Here is a 17,958-nt window from a genome sequence, read left to right on the forward strand (position 1 = left end):
CCTGGCCCCCAGCTGCCCTGCCTCTCCAGCCTCTATACGTTCCGCTCTGTCTCACTCCACAAATTTCTCATTTTTCCCAAGTCATCATCATGTCTTCCCCTATATCCCCCAAATCATGCTACTCCTTTTTATTGTATACATAGAGCAACTGTTGAGTCATCTGTCTTTTTTTTTTTTTAGAAGGAGGCTTCGTGTAGGTGCACCATGTGCTTGCATCTCAGCCAGGATAAGTTTGGTTTTGATTTCTCCTTTTCCTCATATTTTTTCTCAAAAGCTTGTGGGTTCTTCAGGGGTGGGGCATTTTCCTGTATTGATTTTATGCTCTCTTCAGATGCTGATTACCTTGCATAATGTGGTGCTTATTTGTATATTAGGAATTACGAACAGCATAATTAAACCATGTTCCCATCTCTTATCTAACGCAACAGTCTAGTGCCAATCCCTCATGAGAAACTGCAGCATCATTTTTAACTGCTCTAGACATAGCCTTTGATAAAAACCTGTTCTTAATTTTCTTTCTCCCTGATTCTACATTCATTCTTCCTTCATGTTATTCAGCCTCCTTAAGAATGTATCTTGCTTTTTGATATTCACCGGCAAAAGGACCAGAAATAATGGCTATTCTACAGTTCTACAGTTTTCACTGTTTGGCCAGATTCATATGGCTACTAGCGGGGTCATGAAACTTTGGTGCATGTGCCTTTTCAGCACAAAGCTGCTCGGAGACTCAATGAGTTTGCTCCTGAATTAGCAAACTTACCTCTTTCTCACTAGTGGGGCTGCCTGGCATGCAGAAATCAGAAGCTAAAATCGCTCTTGATTATCAATGTCTGTCAACTTTGTTAAAAATGTTGAGCTGAGTAATTAAAAAACAGGTTTCACACAAGTGCATTTAAAAACCTTGCTCAGTTTTAATAACACAATCATATGTGCAGCTATAGAGCTCTGCAAAACTCATTTTCATTGCCCTACTGCTGTATAGTGGGAGAATAACACTGTGCAAATCCCTGTTCTCTGTTCCTTTAACTTTCTGACACATTACTGTTTGGTCTCAAACTTCACATGCTTGGATATGACACAAAGGTACATTTTTTGTGGAAAATTTGAAAGAATTAGTTTGGCTTGCTTTCAGTTAGTTGATGCTTTAAAAAAATTACATAAAAATAAAAATAAGAACACTCTTCAAAGTTTAACTCAAATCAGTTAAAGGTGCCACTCCTCATGCCTTGCTTATAGATAGCCAGATGAAAAATTAAAAATTATCCTGAGTAACTGAGCACTGGATTTAGTGTATTCCCAAATAAACATTAAAAACAACAACTATTGTTTTAGTTACTGGGTTCTCAGGGGAGTTATGTGTATGCATTAAACTCCATAACTCGACTCTGTGGTGCTGTAACTAGAGGATTAGATCACACATGTACAGACTTCACATCTAAACACACCCAAATTTTATCTCAGCTGCTGCACAGTGACAGCAAGATGCTCTTCAATCTCATCTGCCCACGGAAATGTGAGGGACATTTATAACTAATTTCATTTTATTGGAACAGAAATCAGCACTGTCTTGAACTTATTGTTCCCTGTCCTCTGAGAGTCACTCACATTAGGAAATTAATTGGGATAAGCTGGAAGAGCATTCTGGGAATTCTTTGGTTGTTTTAAATCCTGCTCCCAGTCTCCTACCCTCTGAATACTACATCACCTCTGTCACAGACAAGTTCCCTTGATTGCCATAAAAGCAGAGAGGGGGAAAGGAAATTTTAGTGTCTCGAAATGGCTGAGTTTGCATGATGTAGGAGGTAAATGTCTTTGTGAAGATCCATCTAATTCTTTCTTGAGAAGTGTTTTAAATCTCCCCACTCTTTTATTAAAACTGTGTAAACTGAATTTTCTGGGTAACTAAAGTATTTGGTTAGCCCCACTCTATCTGGGTATTGCCAAAGTACTGAGGATGTTACCACCAGACTTATGAGCTACGTCTTAGCTGCACCTGGAACAAAAGCTGGAGCGATCTGTTGATTTTTGCAGCTTTGTGATCCTGGGACTGACAGAGCCTGATGCAATCTAGATCTGTTTTAAGAGCATCTGCCAATCCCCATTTCCTCCGTAATGGCGTGATGGAATTGGATGGGTCCTGTAAACACTGGTCGGTGGAGAAATTCTGCAGCCACCCTGGTCATTTCCAGGCTGCTGTAGAGCCTTGTGCTTTGTGGTGACACAGTGTTCCCGTGTGGCTCAGTGTATATCCAAGAACAAAGCAAGAACCCTACCCAGCAAAGCCTTTAGTGAGTTTGCCAGCTAGCCTTGCCCTGCTACTTAAGTTAGGGTCTGAGAAAGCGGTTCTGCTTAACTGGAGGTAAAAATGAAAACCCCCTACTATTTCCCCACACACTTCTGTCTCCAGGCCACACACCTCTAGTTCAAAGGATTTATCGCAAGCTGTGGGGGAAAAGTTTGTGGGAGAGCCCTGCTTACACTACTGGCAAAACATCACTGGAATTAGTCTGGATTTTCACTCATATGGCACATATGTGAAGAACTATAAAATAACGTTGTGCGTATTTGTGAAAGATAAATTTCCTCTGCAAAATGAAGACATACAATAAGTATCAATCTTGATGTTTTATGCTAATTCAATGTATTTTGCTTCCTTGATTTTGAAGAAATGCCTCATTCTATTGCATTTTTCCACAAGAATTTCTCAATGTGTAAAATAGCATGAAGTTATTGATGCATATGCATTTAAAATGTCATCTGTGGGGGGCACTGGGAATACTTTACCCTTCTTTTAGAGATGGATTCATTTTACTCTGGGATTATACTACTTATGACATTAATGTATTTGTCAGTGTCAAGAAATTTGTATCACCATCTCAGTAAGACAGTGATTGATACTACTATTCCTACTGAGGTCCAAAGAAATACTCGCACAAATAATTGGTCACCCATGTGAATAATTTATAGCCTGGCCAAAAGGGACGATGTTATTGTAAAATGTGGTCAAAATGAGAACCTCTGATACAACCTCTTCTGATCTACGGGAGCTGGGAGACGTAACTCATCTGTGTTTACTTAAGAAATGGTAGGAAATGGTTTTGCCTTTCTGCTTCAGAGGCAGTGAAAACTCACCAGCATAGCTGGTCTTGCAAGACGTATACCTTTCAGGTAGCAGAAATATTTCCTGACTGAAATTGGGAATTTCCAAATCTCACTGTAACAGTGATTGGCGGCTAGCTCGGTATTGCACATTTATACACACTGTGGCATACCTGAAGGAAAATTCAGATCCTCTAAAATGCTTATGAGAAATCTCTGAAGGGAGATTATACTCTTGTGCAAGTACATAAAGCACCCAACTCCTGATGAAATAAGTTTTTCAGGGTCTATATCGATCTGCATACTTTGCCATATACATGATTGGTAAAGTCTCAGAAAAAAAAATAATTCAGAAATATTTATTTTTCACAGCAGCATTCAATAAATGTTCCAATTTTGATGTTAGCAGTTATAGAATTCTGTAGTTTCCAGTGGCTTAGGAATAAACTTGCAGAGAAGTTCTGGTGAGTTCCAGTACGAGCTGCATTGTGGAGTACTGAAGAGACTTACTGCATGTATCCCAAGTGACACTTTTCTAGCAATAATTTGTTACTGAATCTGAAGTGACTAAGGTAGGTTTTCTGTTTGTGTATGACAGGAATGATACACCTCGCTGAGACCAAATTCTGCTGATCTTGCTGAAACTCTTTCATTAATCTGATTCTCTCTGTTAGTTTGAACCCTGTTTGCACATTAGGTAGAAGCAAGGGAATTGCATTGCTCTGGTATGAAAGGCCAGTAGTAAAATTAAGACATTGCTTATGCTTAACATTTAATTGGTAGATATTTTATAACATTTAATAGGTACATATTTTATCATTTATATTAGTTGTAGCATCATTTTGGTTAAAGAAAAGAGTGCTTCCTCTTTAAAATTCCACAAGCGGCATCTTTTTTTGTCTATTTAGATAAAGTCAGGTATTTGTGCTTGTGACAAGGGAACACTGGAACCTGAGGAGCTGCACGTGTTTTCTGGTGGTCACAGGGCTAGCTTTAAGTCAAAAATATTCATTTTTAGAGTCCTAAATGGCTTTGGACCTATCAGAATCTTGGAGACACTTTTTTTTTTTTTTGGTGCTGCAAATTTATTAGCAGAGGTGCTCATTTCCTTTTGCTTTGAACAACAGACAGTTTTTCTGCTAAAATGTTCGTAAGTCCACCAGGTTTAGGAATCAGTACATTCTTGCACTCTCTTTCTTTGGCAATGTGTCTGGTATTTTGACCTTAAAAGTATATTATATTGGAAGTTCCCAAGTTTCATGGTGAGAGAAAAGGGCACCTGGGCTAGATACCTGGTATGAAAGTATCACATTACCTTTTGGTATTTTGTTTCTTTCTTAAGGGAGAGGTGCTCAGTGTGTTGTTTTTGAGAGTATTACTTATTACTGATATTATTTAGGTCCACAGTGCTTGAGCTTCAGGAAGATGCCCATTCAACATGTATCTACAGAGAAACAGTTATTAAAAAGCACTGGGTTCAACTCCATTTTAACAGCATTATGCTGTTGTAACTTTCCTCTTAGCACAGGAACTGCTGCCCCCAGCAGCCTGTCACCTGGCAATAAGCAGCATCAGAACTTCAAAGGATGGTGCAAACCAAGGCTATGAGGCACCAAAGTAACATGATATACATTTTGTGCTGCTGTGCAAAGACTTGGGCCAAATCTTGTAGGGGAAAAAAAAAAAAAAAGTCTTGGTTCAATCTGAACTTTTGTTCCTCAGGAAGCTAAAGAAGCTCTTCAGGAAACTGAAGGATGAAAGAACTGAGCCAAAGGAAATGGACACCAACCAATCAAAAGACCCTCAGCAATGGGATCTTGACTACATTTTGGAACCTTTCACTGGGCTGACTCCAGAATACATGGAAATGAGTAAGTTCTCTGACTTCCCTTTCCCTTTCTGCAATAACCATAGACTTACAGAGGACCAATCATGATATATATGACTGTATGTCATAAATTGGCTTGATAAAGGAGGAAAAACCCCAAACACTTGTAGTTTGCAGAAATTACATGCAAGACAACAGGGCTATGAGACTCCCACATTACCAGCATAGCAACAATGATGAGTCTTAATATCTGTTAATACTTACATTGTGAGAGTTCACTGTTCCCAGCTGAGAAAAGTGCATAGAAACCATTGAGCCACAGAATCACAGAATAGCTAAGGTTGGAAGGGACCTCTGGAGATCACCTAGTCCAACCCTCTGCTCAAAGTAGGGTGAGCTAAAGTAAGTTGCTTAGGGACTTGTCCAGTTGTCCTGTTGGGTTTTGAATATTTCCAGGGATGGAGACTCTACAGTCTCTCTGTGCAACCTGTTCCAGTATTTGATCACCCTTACAATATAAAAGTTTTTTATTATGTTTAAATTGCATTTCCTGTGTTTCAATTTGTGCCTGTTGCCTCTTGTCCTTTCACTGGGCACCCCTGAGAAGAGTCTAGCTCTGTATTCTTTAATCCACCCAAGAGTTATTTGAACACCTTGGTAAGATCCCCTTGAGGCTTCTCTTCTTGTGATACAACAATCCAAGCTCTCTCAGCTTCTACTTGTACTTCAGGTCCTCCAATCCCTTAATCATCTTTTCACTGGATTCACTGCAGTATGTCCATGTCTTCTACTGGGGAGCATAGAACTGGAAAGAGCACTCCAGGTCACAGTAGTGCTGAGTAGAGAAGGATCCCCTCTCTTGACCTGCTGGCAATACTCTTCCTAATGCACCCCAGAAGGCTATTGGCCTTCTCTGTAGCTACGGCACATTGCTCATTCATGTTCAACATGTTGTCCATCAGGACACCCAGGCCCTTTTTTGCAAAGTTGCTTCCCAGCTAGTCAGTTCCTCGCTTCCACTGGTGCTTGGGGTTATTCCTCCCCGGGTGCAAGACTTTGCATTTTCCTTTGCTGAACTTTGTGAGATTCCTTTTGGACCATTTCTCCAGCATGTTGAGATCTTTCTCAATGGGAGCACCACTATCTGGTACAACTCCTCCTAAAATTAAAATCGCTTATTAATGTTTCAAATGTAGTAAAAATATGTAGATTCCAAAATATAAATGGTATTTTCTCTTAGAAGTAAATTACCCTTTACAACAGAAAACTGTAGGAATATCTTTTTAGGTTACGTAGTTCATGACTGAGTGTTACATGATACTGAATCACATACACAGCTTTCCCAGCTATGCTTAAATTAAAATTCACATACATACACAACAGGAGAGAACCTTCCGCCTACAAGAGCTTCTTGGTCAGCTGAAAGAGACAGTGGAACAGAGAATTGTTATTCCCATTTTACTCACAGAAAGCTGCAGCAGGCAGGTACTGAGTTGGCCACAGTGGAAGGAAATCTACGCCACACTTGGGAATTATTTCTCAGACTCCCACCTTTCATACCAGGTCTTTAACCAGCACATCTCTAGTTTTTTAAAAGCATGTGCATACTTCCTCCGCATGCATCACCCTGCTGGAGTGACTGACATCACCAGTGGAGTGCACTGCCAGACATTTGGTCATCTTTCAAATCCATGTAAAGTAGGAGCAACACTATTAAAGTTAATAGTATTCTAATTTTGTAAAGCTGGTGCCTGCCCTGCGTGTATCATCTATGTGTTTGTATGTGCTTGCTGTTTTTCACAATTACTTAAATTGCTGCTAAAGTATGGCAGAGATCAGTACTTTTTCAAGGTTGCTCCACAGTTTGCTTTTCCTCGTGAGAGGGGATAAGTATGTGGGTGGAACTGGGAGCAATTCTTAAAGTGGCAAGATGCCACCAGTTATATATTTGGTAACCACACTGCCACATCAGGGAGACAGCAGTTCCTGATTTCTGCTAGGTGGGATCCAGGAGCTGGATCTGCTGCTTCACAGAAATGCCTCTCTCAGGATGTAACATCTATCAGAGAGGAACAGTATGCACTTTTAATTATCTGCAGGTGTGGATTGCTGACATCTTAGTGACTTGATCCATCATTTGCATATCATTAAAAGACTCTGATTTAGGATCTGAGGTCAGTGTGGCCACTGTATGTCATTTGAGAAATAGCATTAGAGTGTTTTCTGCTATCTGGAAGGTAAGAGTCAAGAAAGAATCTTTGAAGTGCTGAGTTTGTTCAAATAAAATACCATTAATAATTTATTTTCATTTTAACTTGTTTGGCACTGTGCCATTGCCCTCAGTAGTTATAATTTGGAAGTCTGGTCAGTTCGGCATCTTGAATGCACTTTGCTCAAGAGAAGATGTAACTTCATTATCCAAAGTTGCTCTGATACTTATGAAATTATGTTTGAAATTCTGAGTACAGTATCTGGCCTGTATAAGGGGATACAGAGAGCAAACCCAACAACTAGGCATTTTTGGTGTAATTCTGCTTTGTAAGGAATCCTCTGTTGCCTCCTCTCAGCTTTCATTGAGATCGTTGGTTCACATTCATCTCCATACATCCACTTACACTCATCCACTGCTCCAGCAGGAGCAGGTCAAACACTTGGATAAAGGAGTACACTCCAGATGAATTAGCTGAGGACATATATCAAGCATCTGATAGAGAATTCCAAAGTGAAATATATACATGCCTTCTTTCTCATTCTAAATTGTGTTTGTTATAAACTCCAAGGAGTATCTCTGTTACTCAGCAGGACCCAGGAGGACAGAGGTGCAAATAATCACCAAGTAACTTAGTCTTGGAGCCCTGGGACACAATCCAATTTCAGCTGTCCTCAGGGAAACGAACCCGAGAAGAAGCAGCACACAGGGATGCTGGGGAGTAAGAAAGAGGCCAGGCTTTTCACACCAGGTGCAACCCAAAATTGCAGTGTACCCCTCAGCCCTGTAGCTGCCTCATGAGTAGACCCTGGAGAGGCAGGGAAGGAGAAAGGGGGAATGGTATGGGTGGGGAAGGAGGAAGGAGAGAAATAACTGAGGCAAACCCAAGCTTTAGGGCATAAAAGTATTCAGGAGAGAACCACAGCTTGTCAATGGGCATGTTATCTAAAACCAGGCACCTGTTAAATATTGTATGTGACAACTCCTGTTTTAACAAGCCACTATTCTCAAAACATCTGAAAGAGAATGCATTTTGTGACCAAAAAAGTGAATACCATGTATGGTTTATCTCTCTAAATAGAAATAGCTATATTGATTTATAGATATATTTTATAATATATTTATAAATGCATATAGGGGATTCTCTATAATGGATTTATGTAAATATATAAACATGTAAGTATATATGAGGTATTTTATATAATGGCAGATTTGGGGATCTCTTTTATGGATATGTTTATGGATCTGAACCTTGCCCCCGGTAGTGCCATTAAGCTGACATAAAGAAGCCCTCACCTGCCATCATCTCCCTCTCAATTGTTTCAACTCACCTTAGGATCTTGCTGTGTGTTGCAGCCTCTACTACCTTATCCCCTTCTGCATGTGATGATAGTTTGTTGAAAAATTCTCCTTTAAGACTGATTTTTTTCCATGCATTACTTCAACCCAAGATGATTTTTTCTTCTGGAAACTTTAAGCAAACTTCTTTGCAATTTTTGAGTTAAACAATGGTGAAAAAATGTAGACGTTTCCCCTTGTAAACATTTTCATATGTTTTTATGATCAGGCATAACTCAGAAATGTCTGCACTTTAACATCCAAAATTTCATGGTTAGCTAGTTCTCTCTAAGGACAAGGACCTTTAGTTATTGGTAATAAACAGAATAAATACAACTATTTATAAATATTTAATTTCTTGTCCTTGCACACCTGTGGTAGTTGACCTAACTCATTCTGGGAGCTAGAGCACATGACTGGTTGCAGCACGAACGCCAAATTACAGTGAAAGCCACTGGCAGGGTGAGGAGGAGCCAGACATCTTCCCAGTTATAATGGGCCAGAGACTGCTGAGTACACTCTATGATAATCCAAGAAGTGTGGCTGACTTATACAGAAGCAGGATGGAGCCTTGAGTGTGTTGTGAACTAGAATATCCCACTCTCCAAACATTATATACTGGTGCTTTCTTCTACTTGTAGTTGGACCTAATGCAAAGCACCCTGGGAGGAAACTCTTTCCACTCTCTGTCACCTGTGGCAAACTCCCATTGCATCTGAGATGATGCCATTACCCTGGTTCAAGACATCTGTAGGAGATCACCCTTGATTCATTCATAAGGACACCACTTGGATGCAAAGGTCTGCCTCGTTGGAATAACTTACAGTATCAGGGTCTAAACTACTGATGTTATAAATCACTGGACACTAAGCCTGTGTTTTAGATTAGTCCCTTGTGCCTAGATCATAAACAATGTTGAGTGCCTCATCCTGCAGGCATTCAGGGATAATTAGATAGATGCCCTGCTAATGAATGGATGAATTACTAATCTAAACATTTGTTTACAACAGGAGAATTAGCTTCTCAAGTGAAAAGATGAGCTCGCTGAGCCTTGTAGCATGCCACAGCGAGCTATGCCCTGCCTGTGGGACCCAAGACAAATGTGCAGCAAATGAAACCCCGGCTGCACCTCCCCAGCCCGCTTGTTGCCCCAGGTCCGTACCCCTGCACTCAGCTGTCAGATTCACTGCAGAGTCTCTCAGACCACCCGCGCTGCCAGGAAGAACTTTGCGCAACTCAGCACTGAACCTGTCAGCTGGGATTGCTGTGGAGGGCATCAAGCTGAAATGGCGAGGCAAGAGGCAGTTACACAGCTTATTTACCTGTTTTTCTAAATTTGACTTGAGACGGGATGGGAAGGGAAATAATGGGGCAAGTGCAGAGAAAGATTTTTTTTTTTTTGTCCTGAATTGCTTAAAAAGGCAGAATGACTCGGATGTAAGAAAAGGTATGATATTAAGGAGAAGAGAGAAATGTGACTGCTGTTTCAGAATTTAGTTCTTAATTTTCACACTGATTTAATCAGGCAAGCTCCCACTGGTATCAGTGGCTATCTGCTCAACCAGGAATGAAGCAGCTGAATAAGAAACTGTAGACTGGGCATAATGTAACCTTTGGGTTCCTCCTTCCAGATGATGATGGTGTTTCATGCAGAAACAGGCATGGACAGATTATGTATCCGCATGTGAATATTCACTACATTTGGGTTTGTCCTGCCAGGATACTCCTACTTTTAAGGATGGGTGACGTCTTTAAGACTACACAGAAAGTCTCTGACCAAGCTGAGACTTTTGACTTGGGTCTGCCATTCACTAGGCTGTACCCTAATCACAGGCAGTCCTTGCCTTTTGTACCTATATGGAGTCTCTTCTACTAATTTCTATCAAAAGGGTTGACATGTGCCCTTTCTGATGGAAACCTGCAGCAAATCTGCCTCCCCGTGCGGCAAATCATACATTCTTTTTGCGTTCCCTTATGAAGCAGATTAGCCCTGGTGTGGCACCATCCGAGGGATAGTTTTTGGAGCGATCTCAGGATGTGTTTTGCAGTATGATGTGCCACAGGTAAAGGAGGTTTTGATGATAACTATCCCACTTCAATTTTGGCATGGCCATTTCAAAACTGCTGGGATTTTCTTTTGGTCTGATTTCCTATACTAGGAAGCCTGAAGCCTTGGAGAGGCTTCCTTCACCTCCCATGCCATCCCCTCCCCTTTTTTAAGTCTAGGTAAGTTATTAGAAATAGTGAGATTTACTGTTGGTTTGTTTAATATCTCCTATATTTTCATATTGGAAAATGTGGCTCTGCCTTTGCTCACTAGAGTTAGATTCTGCAAAATGGCAGCCACTCTAGTCCCAAGTCAGCAAAGCCACTAGCACTGTTAAAAGAAGAGGCAGTGTGAAAGCTGATGGGAACACTGAGCTGGTACCTCTAATTGTGATTGCTCTCTTAACAGCAAGAACAAAGAACCACAAACATGAAAGAGGGAAAAGCTGGCAAGACAAGAGCAATCCAAGTTTCTCTCACTTACTCAGGCTACAGCCATCTCTGTGTTAGAGCTAGCCTGTGTTCAGGTGCTGCAGGAATGTTACCTTTCGGTTCATGCATTTTACAAGGCCTCCTAGAGAGTTCTTCAGCTCTTTAAATGTAAATATAGCTTCTGTTAGACTAGGATGTTTAACATCACCCAAAGTTGAATCAGTTGCTTGGTGATGCTGTTCCTCAGGATTGTCACTTCCAGCTGTCCCTGAGCCAGCACCTCTACCACCATGCTCTCCCCACCACCTCTGGAGTTTGGGTTTTATCTACAACCCAAAGCAAATGTGTCTGCCTGTAGGAAGCTTTCTCATCACTTCCACTAGATGTCATGGGAAGGGGAAATGATACTTTCTGCTGGCCTGTTGACTTCACATCCCTCCTCCTCATTCCCAAATCCATGAGCCTGTTGATGAAGCCTTTTTACTCCAGCTACAGGAGGCATTGCGCTCGCAGGCTCCCATCCTGCCAGGGGACTTCAACCACCCTGCCATCTGCTAGAAACGTAGCATGGCAAGCTGTAGGCAATCCAGGAGGCTCCTGGAATGCATTAAGGATAACATCTTAAGCCAGGTAATAGACAGCCTGGGGGGGCTGTAATACTGGACCTGTTGGTCACTAGTGCAAGTGAGCTAATAGGTGACATCAAGATTGGAGGCAGCCTGGGTTGCAGTGGTCACACACTGGTGGAGTTCACAGCCCTGAGGGATATGGGTCAGGTGAAGACTAAAGTCAGGACCCTGAATTTTAGGAAAGCAAAATTCCCGTTGTTCAAGGAATTAGTCAATAGGACCCCCTGGGAAACTGCCTTCAAGGACAAAGCAGCTGGCAGATCTTTAAGGATGCTTTCCGTAGAGCGCAAGAGCTCTTGATCCCCTGGTGTAAGAAATCAGGAAAGGAAGGCAAGAGACTGGCATGGCTTAGTCAAGACCTGCTGGTCAAACTAAATGGCAAGAAGGAAGTGCACATGTAGTGGAAGAGGGAGAGGTATCCTGGGAAGAATATAGGGACACTGCCTGGTTTTGTAGGGATGGGGTCAGGAAGGCCAAGGCGTGGCTGGAGCTGAACTTGGCAAGGGATGCAAAGAATAATAAGAAGGGCTTCTACAGGTATGCCAGCCAGAAAAGGAAAGTCAAAGAAAGCATACCCCTCTTGATGAGCAAGACTGGCAAACTGGTAACAACAGACAACCAGAAGGCTGAGGTACTCAACAACTTTTTTGCCTCAGTCTTCATTGGTGACTTCTCTTCCCACACCTCTCGAGCGGATGGAATGCAAGATGGGGGCTGGGGGAGCAAAGCCCCTTCCACTGTAAGAGAAGATCAGGTCTGGGACCACCTGAGGAACCTGAACATAGGAAAGTCTGTGGGACCTAATGAGATGCATCCCAGAGTCCTGAGAGCATTGGCTGATGTAGTTGCCAAGCCACTTTCCATGATACTTGAAAAGTCATGGCAGTCAGGTGAAGTCCCTGGTGACTGGAAAAAGGGAAACATTGCAGCCATTTTTAAAAAAGATAGAAAGGAGGACCCTGGGAACTCCCAGCCTGTCAGCCTCACCTCTGTGCCTGGGAAGATCGTGGAACAGGTCCTCCTAGAAGCTATGCTAAGGCACGTGGAGGTTGGAGGTGATTCAAGACAGCCAGCATGGCTTCACCAAGGCTTCACTGCTTGACCAACCTAGTGGACTTCAATGATGGAGTGACTACATCAGTGGACAATGGAAGAGCTACAGATGTCATCTATCTGGACTTCTATAAGGTCTTTGACATGGTCCCCCACAATATCCTTCTCTACAAATTGGAGAGATATAGATTTGATGGATGGACTGTTTGGTGGATGAGGAATTGCTTGGATGGAGATCAGCAAAAAGTGGTGTCACTCAAGGGTCTGTATGGGGAACAGTACCATTTAATATCTTCATCGATGGCATAGATGGTGGGATCAAGTGCACCCTCAGCAAGTTTGCAGATGACACCAAGCTGAGTGGTGCAGTTGACATACCTGAGGGATGGGATGCCATCCAGATGGACCTGGACAAGAAGTGGGCCTGTGTGAATCTCATGAGGTTCAACAGTGCAAGGCCAAGTGCAATGTCCTGTACCTGGGTCGGGGCAACCCCCAGTATCAATACAGGCTGGGGGAGGAAGGGATTGAGAACACCCCTGCAGAGAAGGGCTTGGGGGTAGTGGTGGATGAAAAGTTGGACATGAACCGGCAATGTGAGCTCGCAGCCCAGAAGGCCAACCATATCCTGGGCTTCAGAAAAAGAAGTGTGGCCAGCATGTTGAGGGAGGTGATTCTCTCCCTCTACTCTGCTCTGGTGACACCCCACCTGGAGTTCTGTGTCCAGCTCTGGGGCTCCCAGCACAGGAAAGACATGGACCTGTTGGAGGGGGTCCAGGGGAGGGCCACAAAAATTATCAGGGGGCTGGAAAACCTCTCCTATGAGGAAAAGCTGAGAGAGTTGGGGTTGTTCAGCCTGGAGAAGAAAAGGCACTGGGGAGACCTTATTGCAGCCTTTCAGTACTTAAAGGGGACTTACAAGAAAGATGGGGACAGACTTTTTAGCAGGGCCTGATGTGACAAGACAAGGGGTAATGGTTTTAAACTAAAAGAGAGAAGATTTAGACTAGATACAAGGAAGAAATTTTTTACGATTACAGTGGTGAAACACTAGCACAGGTAGCCCAGAGAGGTGGTAGGTGCCCCATCCCTGGAAACATTCAAGGCCAGGCTGGATGGGGCTCTGAGCAACCTGGTCTAGTGGAAGATGTCCCTGCTCATTGCAGGGGTGTTGGACTAGATGACCTTTAAAGGTCTCTTCCAACCCAAACTCTTCTATGATTCTGTGATTTTATGATTTAGTTTTAAGGTAAAAGTCATATGTAAATCTAAAAAAAGAGAAAATGTCAGAGGGTAACCCCCAAAGTCTACAAGTCAGGCAGATTTCCATTGACTTCAGTGGCATTTCACAGATCCCAGTAGTGTGGGAGGAAGAGGCCAAGCCTTCACCATGGCAAATAAACTCCCAAGTTTTCCTGTGGGGAAAGCTTTTGTGGGTCATTTCTTCAGTGAGCTGAACTATGAATCTGATTTCAGTCAGTAGACTGTGCTGAATTTCTTTCTTGAACAGGCCTTGTCAGTCAATAACATGTCTGCACATAGTTTTGATTTGTACCAGTGGAATTTCTGACGACTGTTTGTTTTGATATTACTAACTGATATACATTTGTATTTTTTAGCAGACACTCCAGCAGAGATGCTCTTAATGTTCCTGAGTGATCAGAAAATTTTGCTCAAGGAATCCTGAAACATAAATTGTCACTATTAATATATGTCAGATTTGTCATTAGTACTTCCTGTTTCTAAAACTGTGCAATGACTTTTGACCCAACCCAATATACGAAACCACATGCATTCCCAAAGTAGGCAGCACGTATAGCAATTTCCTCATCCAGCTGGTAGCAAGTTTGCAACATGTGTAGCCTGCAGTGATAGGAGTTGGCAAGAAATCGATGTTTAGAGTAGCAATAAATATTGCTAATGAAACAAACTTTATGAAATTGGCTCCAAAACCAGCTAAATGATGCATGTGAACATGTGAAATTTATACCACTACTATTTTCTTGAGAAGAAACTGACATCAGCAATGACTTTCAGATTCTTATTTCATTTGGTCTTCTCTTCTCCAGTCTAACCCCTCTAAGAGTCCAAGGATCATGTGGCAATTAATTGAAAACATTTTTTTCTCAAAGAGAAATAATAATAAAGGGTTTCATCATCCAACTTCTGTTAAAAATCAATGGCAAAACTCCCTTTTGAATTTTAAGAAGAAAATGATCAGATCCAATGTCTGTAGCTACCGACTACCATAAGGATTAATCTTAGCAGTTTGGAAGAATTTCCCCTAAAGCAGGAAAAGCCATCAAAAAGGCAATGTGTGAGGCACCAAAAGAAAAAAAAAAAAAAGGAATCGTTGAAGAGAAACCTACATTTTTCTATAATCTCTATAATGAGGATGGATTTGAAAATAGCAACTCAGTCTGTTGTGTGTAGGCTTGTTGCATATATTTATTACCAAAGATTAGTAAATTACACCTTTTCCTTAGTTTCTCAGCCAGGCTTGCCTGTATATTGAAAAGTTTCTTCTTAGGACTTGGAAAGTCACTTAGCACAGGAGTGATTCTTCTATTGTTTGCTTCCAGTAACACATGATCCTATGGCAGATATTGTTGATACAGAAGTAAGGAAAGAAGCAACATGATGATAAAAAATTACCTTCTCTTAGGTTAGGTTTTGATGTAAAAGATACTAGGGTTACTCATGCTACTCAGCGTGTAAACCTGTTACAATCTGAGTGATATTCACCATGGAAGGGTTTATGCTGGGGACTGATTCTGTATCCCTTACACAAGAACACTAGCCAGCACTCTCCAGATCCGTAATTTAAAAGCCTTGATCTGTGCTTTTAGTCACAATTTGGAAGCCAGAGTTAGAGGGACAGCGTGTGCCATGTCTTTGTTGGGGTTGGGTTCTGTTCAGGCCCTGTGCGCAGAGGAACAGCTTCTGTGAAAAGTGGACTTCTGAGAAGCACTGTGGTCTGAGAGACGTCCCTTGGTGCTGTTTGTCTTCTCGAGTTTTCATCTTAGGGCCCAGCCAGCCTAAGCCTGGATGAGATGTTGCAGATGTTGCATCAGGTGTTGAGAACCTCATGGGCTGGCTCTGAGGTCTCTGCCTCTTTCCTGCTTAAGTCAGACAGTAAAGGTGGTTTGTCCTGAGCACCAATAGAATGTGGTTTGGGTATTTTTCCTCTCATCAGAAATAGTCTGTGTCACTGACAGCACATCTAGTCTCCTACTTTGATGCACCAGGAGAAGGCGTTATTTCCCATGTCCTTGACTTCCCCTTAGACACAACTTTCAATTGTTTTGTTTGCTGGCTTGTGCCATGAGGCTGGGTGATGTTCATCTCTACTGTCTCCAGGCTGGCCTATCAGGCAAGTAGAAAAGCTATGAAAGAGGCTGGATGTCCAGAGGTCCAACTCCTGGCACAGGTCTCTTTAGCCCTTTGCCTCAAAGCGCAGGAGGATAATCACCCAAGTCAGGTAGGGCTCTTACGTGGGGTCTTAGGGTTGTACGTGAACACTAAGAGAGCTTTGTATGGAGACCTTGTGGCATAAGTGTGAATGTAAAAAGGGTATTCCGGGGTTGCCATCAAGTCCTCCAGCCAAAATTAGGATGTCTCAGCATCAGCTGTCCTTGATGGAACCGTCTTTGTGAGTGCCCTAAGAGTACTGTAAATGTTTCCACTGTGACTGGACAGGCATGCACAGAACTCCAGGGTGCTGTGACTGGATTGTTTTTGGGACCTGAACTGTACAGCAGGGATTCTTCTCTTTTTAATCCATGAAGCTTTGTTGACATATTTGTTTCTACAAATATTGACCGAACTGAACAGCTACCTTTAAATTGCTGAGGCTGTTCACAGACTGCTTGTTTTGAATGATTGTTTGCTAGTTTACTACACAAGACCATCTAAATTATGGCGTGCTTGATTTTGTTTTCAGTTTTTTTGCCTGCTTTTTGCATCATTCACACTTTCATAAAAAGGAGGCTAGAATACTGAAGAGATTTCAAGATGGCCACACAAACACTTCTGCTGTAGAGTTTTCTATGAAGACATATTTAGACAATTGTCCAGAAGTCCTTTGCATACCTTGAACATTCTTTCATGAACTTGAAAAAAAATTAAACTGCATTTTCCCAGGCAATGAATAAAGGGGCTGCAAACAACATCAAAGCAAATGCGTGTGTGGTTTATACTTCAAGCATTGCAAATACTTTTTTTTTTTTTTTTAACAGAATCCTCCCAGTTCTATTCCTGCTAAATTCACTTAAACCCAAATAAGGCGTATTTTGGTGCTCTGTATTTTTCTAAGCATTTCACAGTTTTTTGGGACACGACTCTTAACATCTGTTTTTATTACTTGTTAATTCCTTTTCCTGACTCTTAACATAAAATATTCAGGAAAGTATGATTTCAAGGATAGCCTGTTTGTGTGCTTTGAAAGAGCTCCATCTTAGTGTATGTTAGGATATACTCTTTATCTCAAAGCAAAACAATGAGAATGAAAATCAAAAGGCCATATATATAATACAGAGATAATACTTTACTGTGCAAATATTTTGTCACTGAGAAGAGAAAAGCAGGAATGTCAGTGAGAAGACTTGTGATCTGCACACAAAAAAAGACACATGCAAGAGAAGATCCTGGCGAAATCTGTTTTATCAGTTAGTTGTAGTCTGTGACAACAGTGCCTAAGGAAATGATTTTAAAGTAAACATTTGTGCTATGTAAACCCTTGATTTTCACAAAAAGTGAAACAGATTCCTCCCATAGTGGAGAGAGAACTTATACAGGGATTTGCCAAAAAAGAAGCCACAATAAATAGGGCCTCATACACACCAACCCTTTTTCTATACTACTATTTATTTAATTCTGAAGTGTAAATCACAGATAGATTTATTAGTTTAATCTTACTGGGATTACTGCCTTTGCATTTGAGCAGCATGCTTTTGGTCTCTTTCCTCTTCTTCTACTCCTCATCAGTTTTCTGGGGTAATAAACCTCTTTCACTTCCCTGAAGTATTACTTTAAAATAATGCAGCATTTTTACAAGAAAATGATCCATTCTCACGAGTAACATTCACCACTGATGCCTCCTGCTTTCTATGGAAGACACAGCCTTTTACGCAATTTGTTAATTCTTCAGCACCTTGGAGGAAAAAAAAAAAAAAAATCAACCCTTTTCAGACTCTAATTGTACCCAAACGAGATTTACCTAGATGAGGTAGATCCTGAAGTGCCACTGAAAGAAGGGGGAATTAAGAATACTCTGCCCACCCAAAAACTGAAGAAGCTTGCTTGGAGGGACTTGGTTTCTGCTA

General features: G+C 41.6%; 1 protein-coding gene across 1 annotated transcript in view; it reads left to right on the plus strand.

The window, feature by feature from the left end:
• ANO2 (anoctamin 2, calcium activated chloride channel) overlaps window positions 1-17,958 on the plus strand; it is a 188,908-nt gene that overhangs the window by 157,972 nt on the left and 12,978 nt on the right. Inside the window, exon 20 of the mRNA XM_010575440.1 lies at window positions 4,822-4,970. Within this exon, the coding sequence (XP_010573742.1) occupies window positions 4,822-4,970 (149 nt within the window). The remainder of the gene's footprint in view (window positions 1-4,821; window positions 4,971-17,958) is intronic.

Source organism: Haliaeetus leucocephalus, unplaced genomic scaffold (genome assembly GCF_000737465.1).
Source record: "Haliaeetus leucocephalus isolate CR32 unplaced genomic scaffold, Haliaeetus_leucocephalus-4.0 Scaffold473, whole genome shotgun sequence".
In the NCBI taxonomy this organism is placed as follows: domain Eukaryota; kingdom Metazoa; phylum Chordata; class Aves; order Accipitriformes; family Accipitridae; genus Haliaeetus; species Haliaeetus leucocephalus.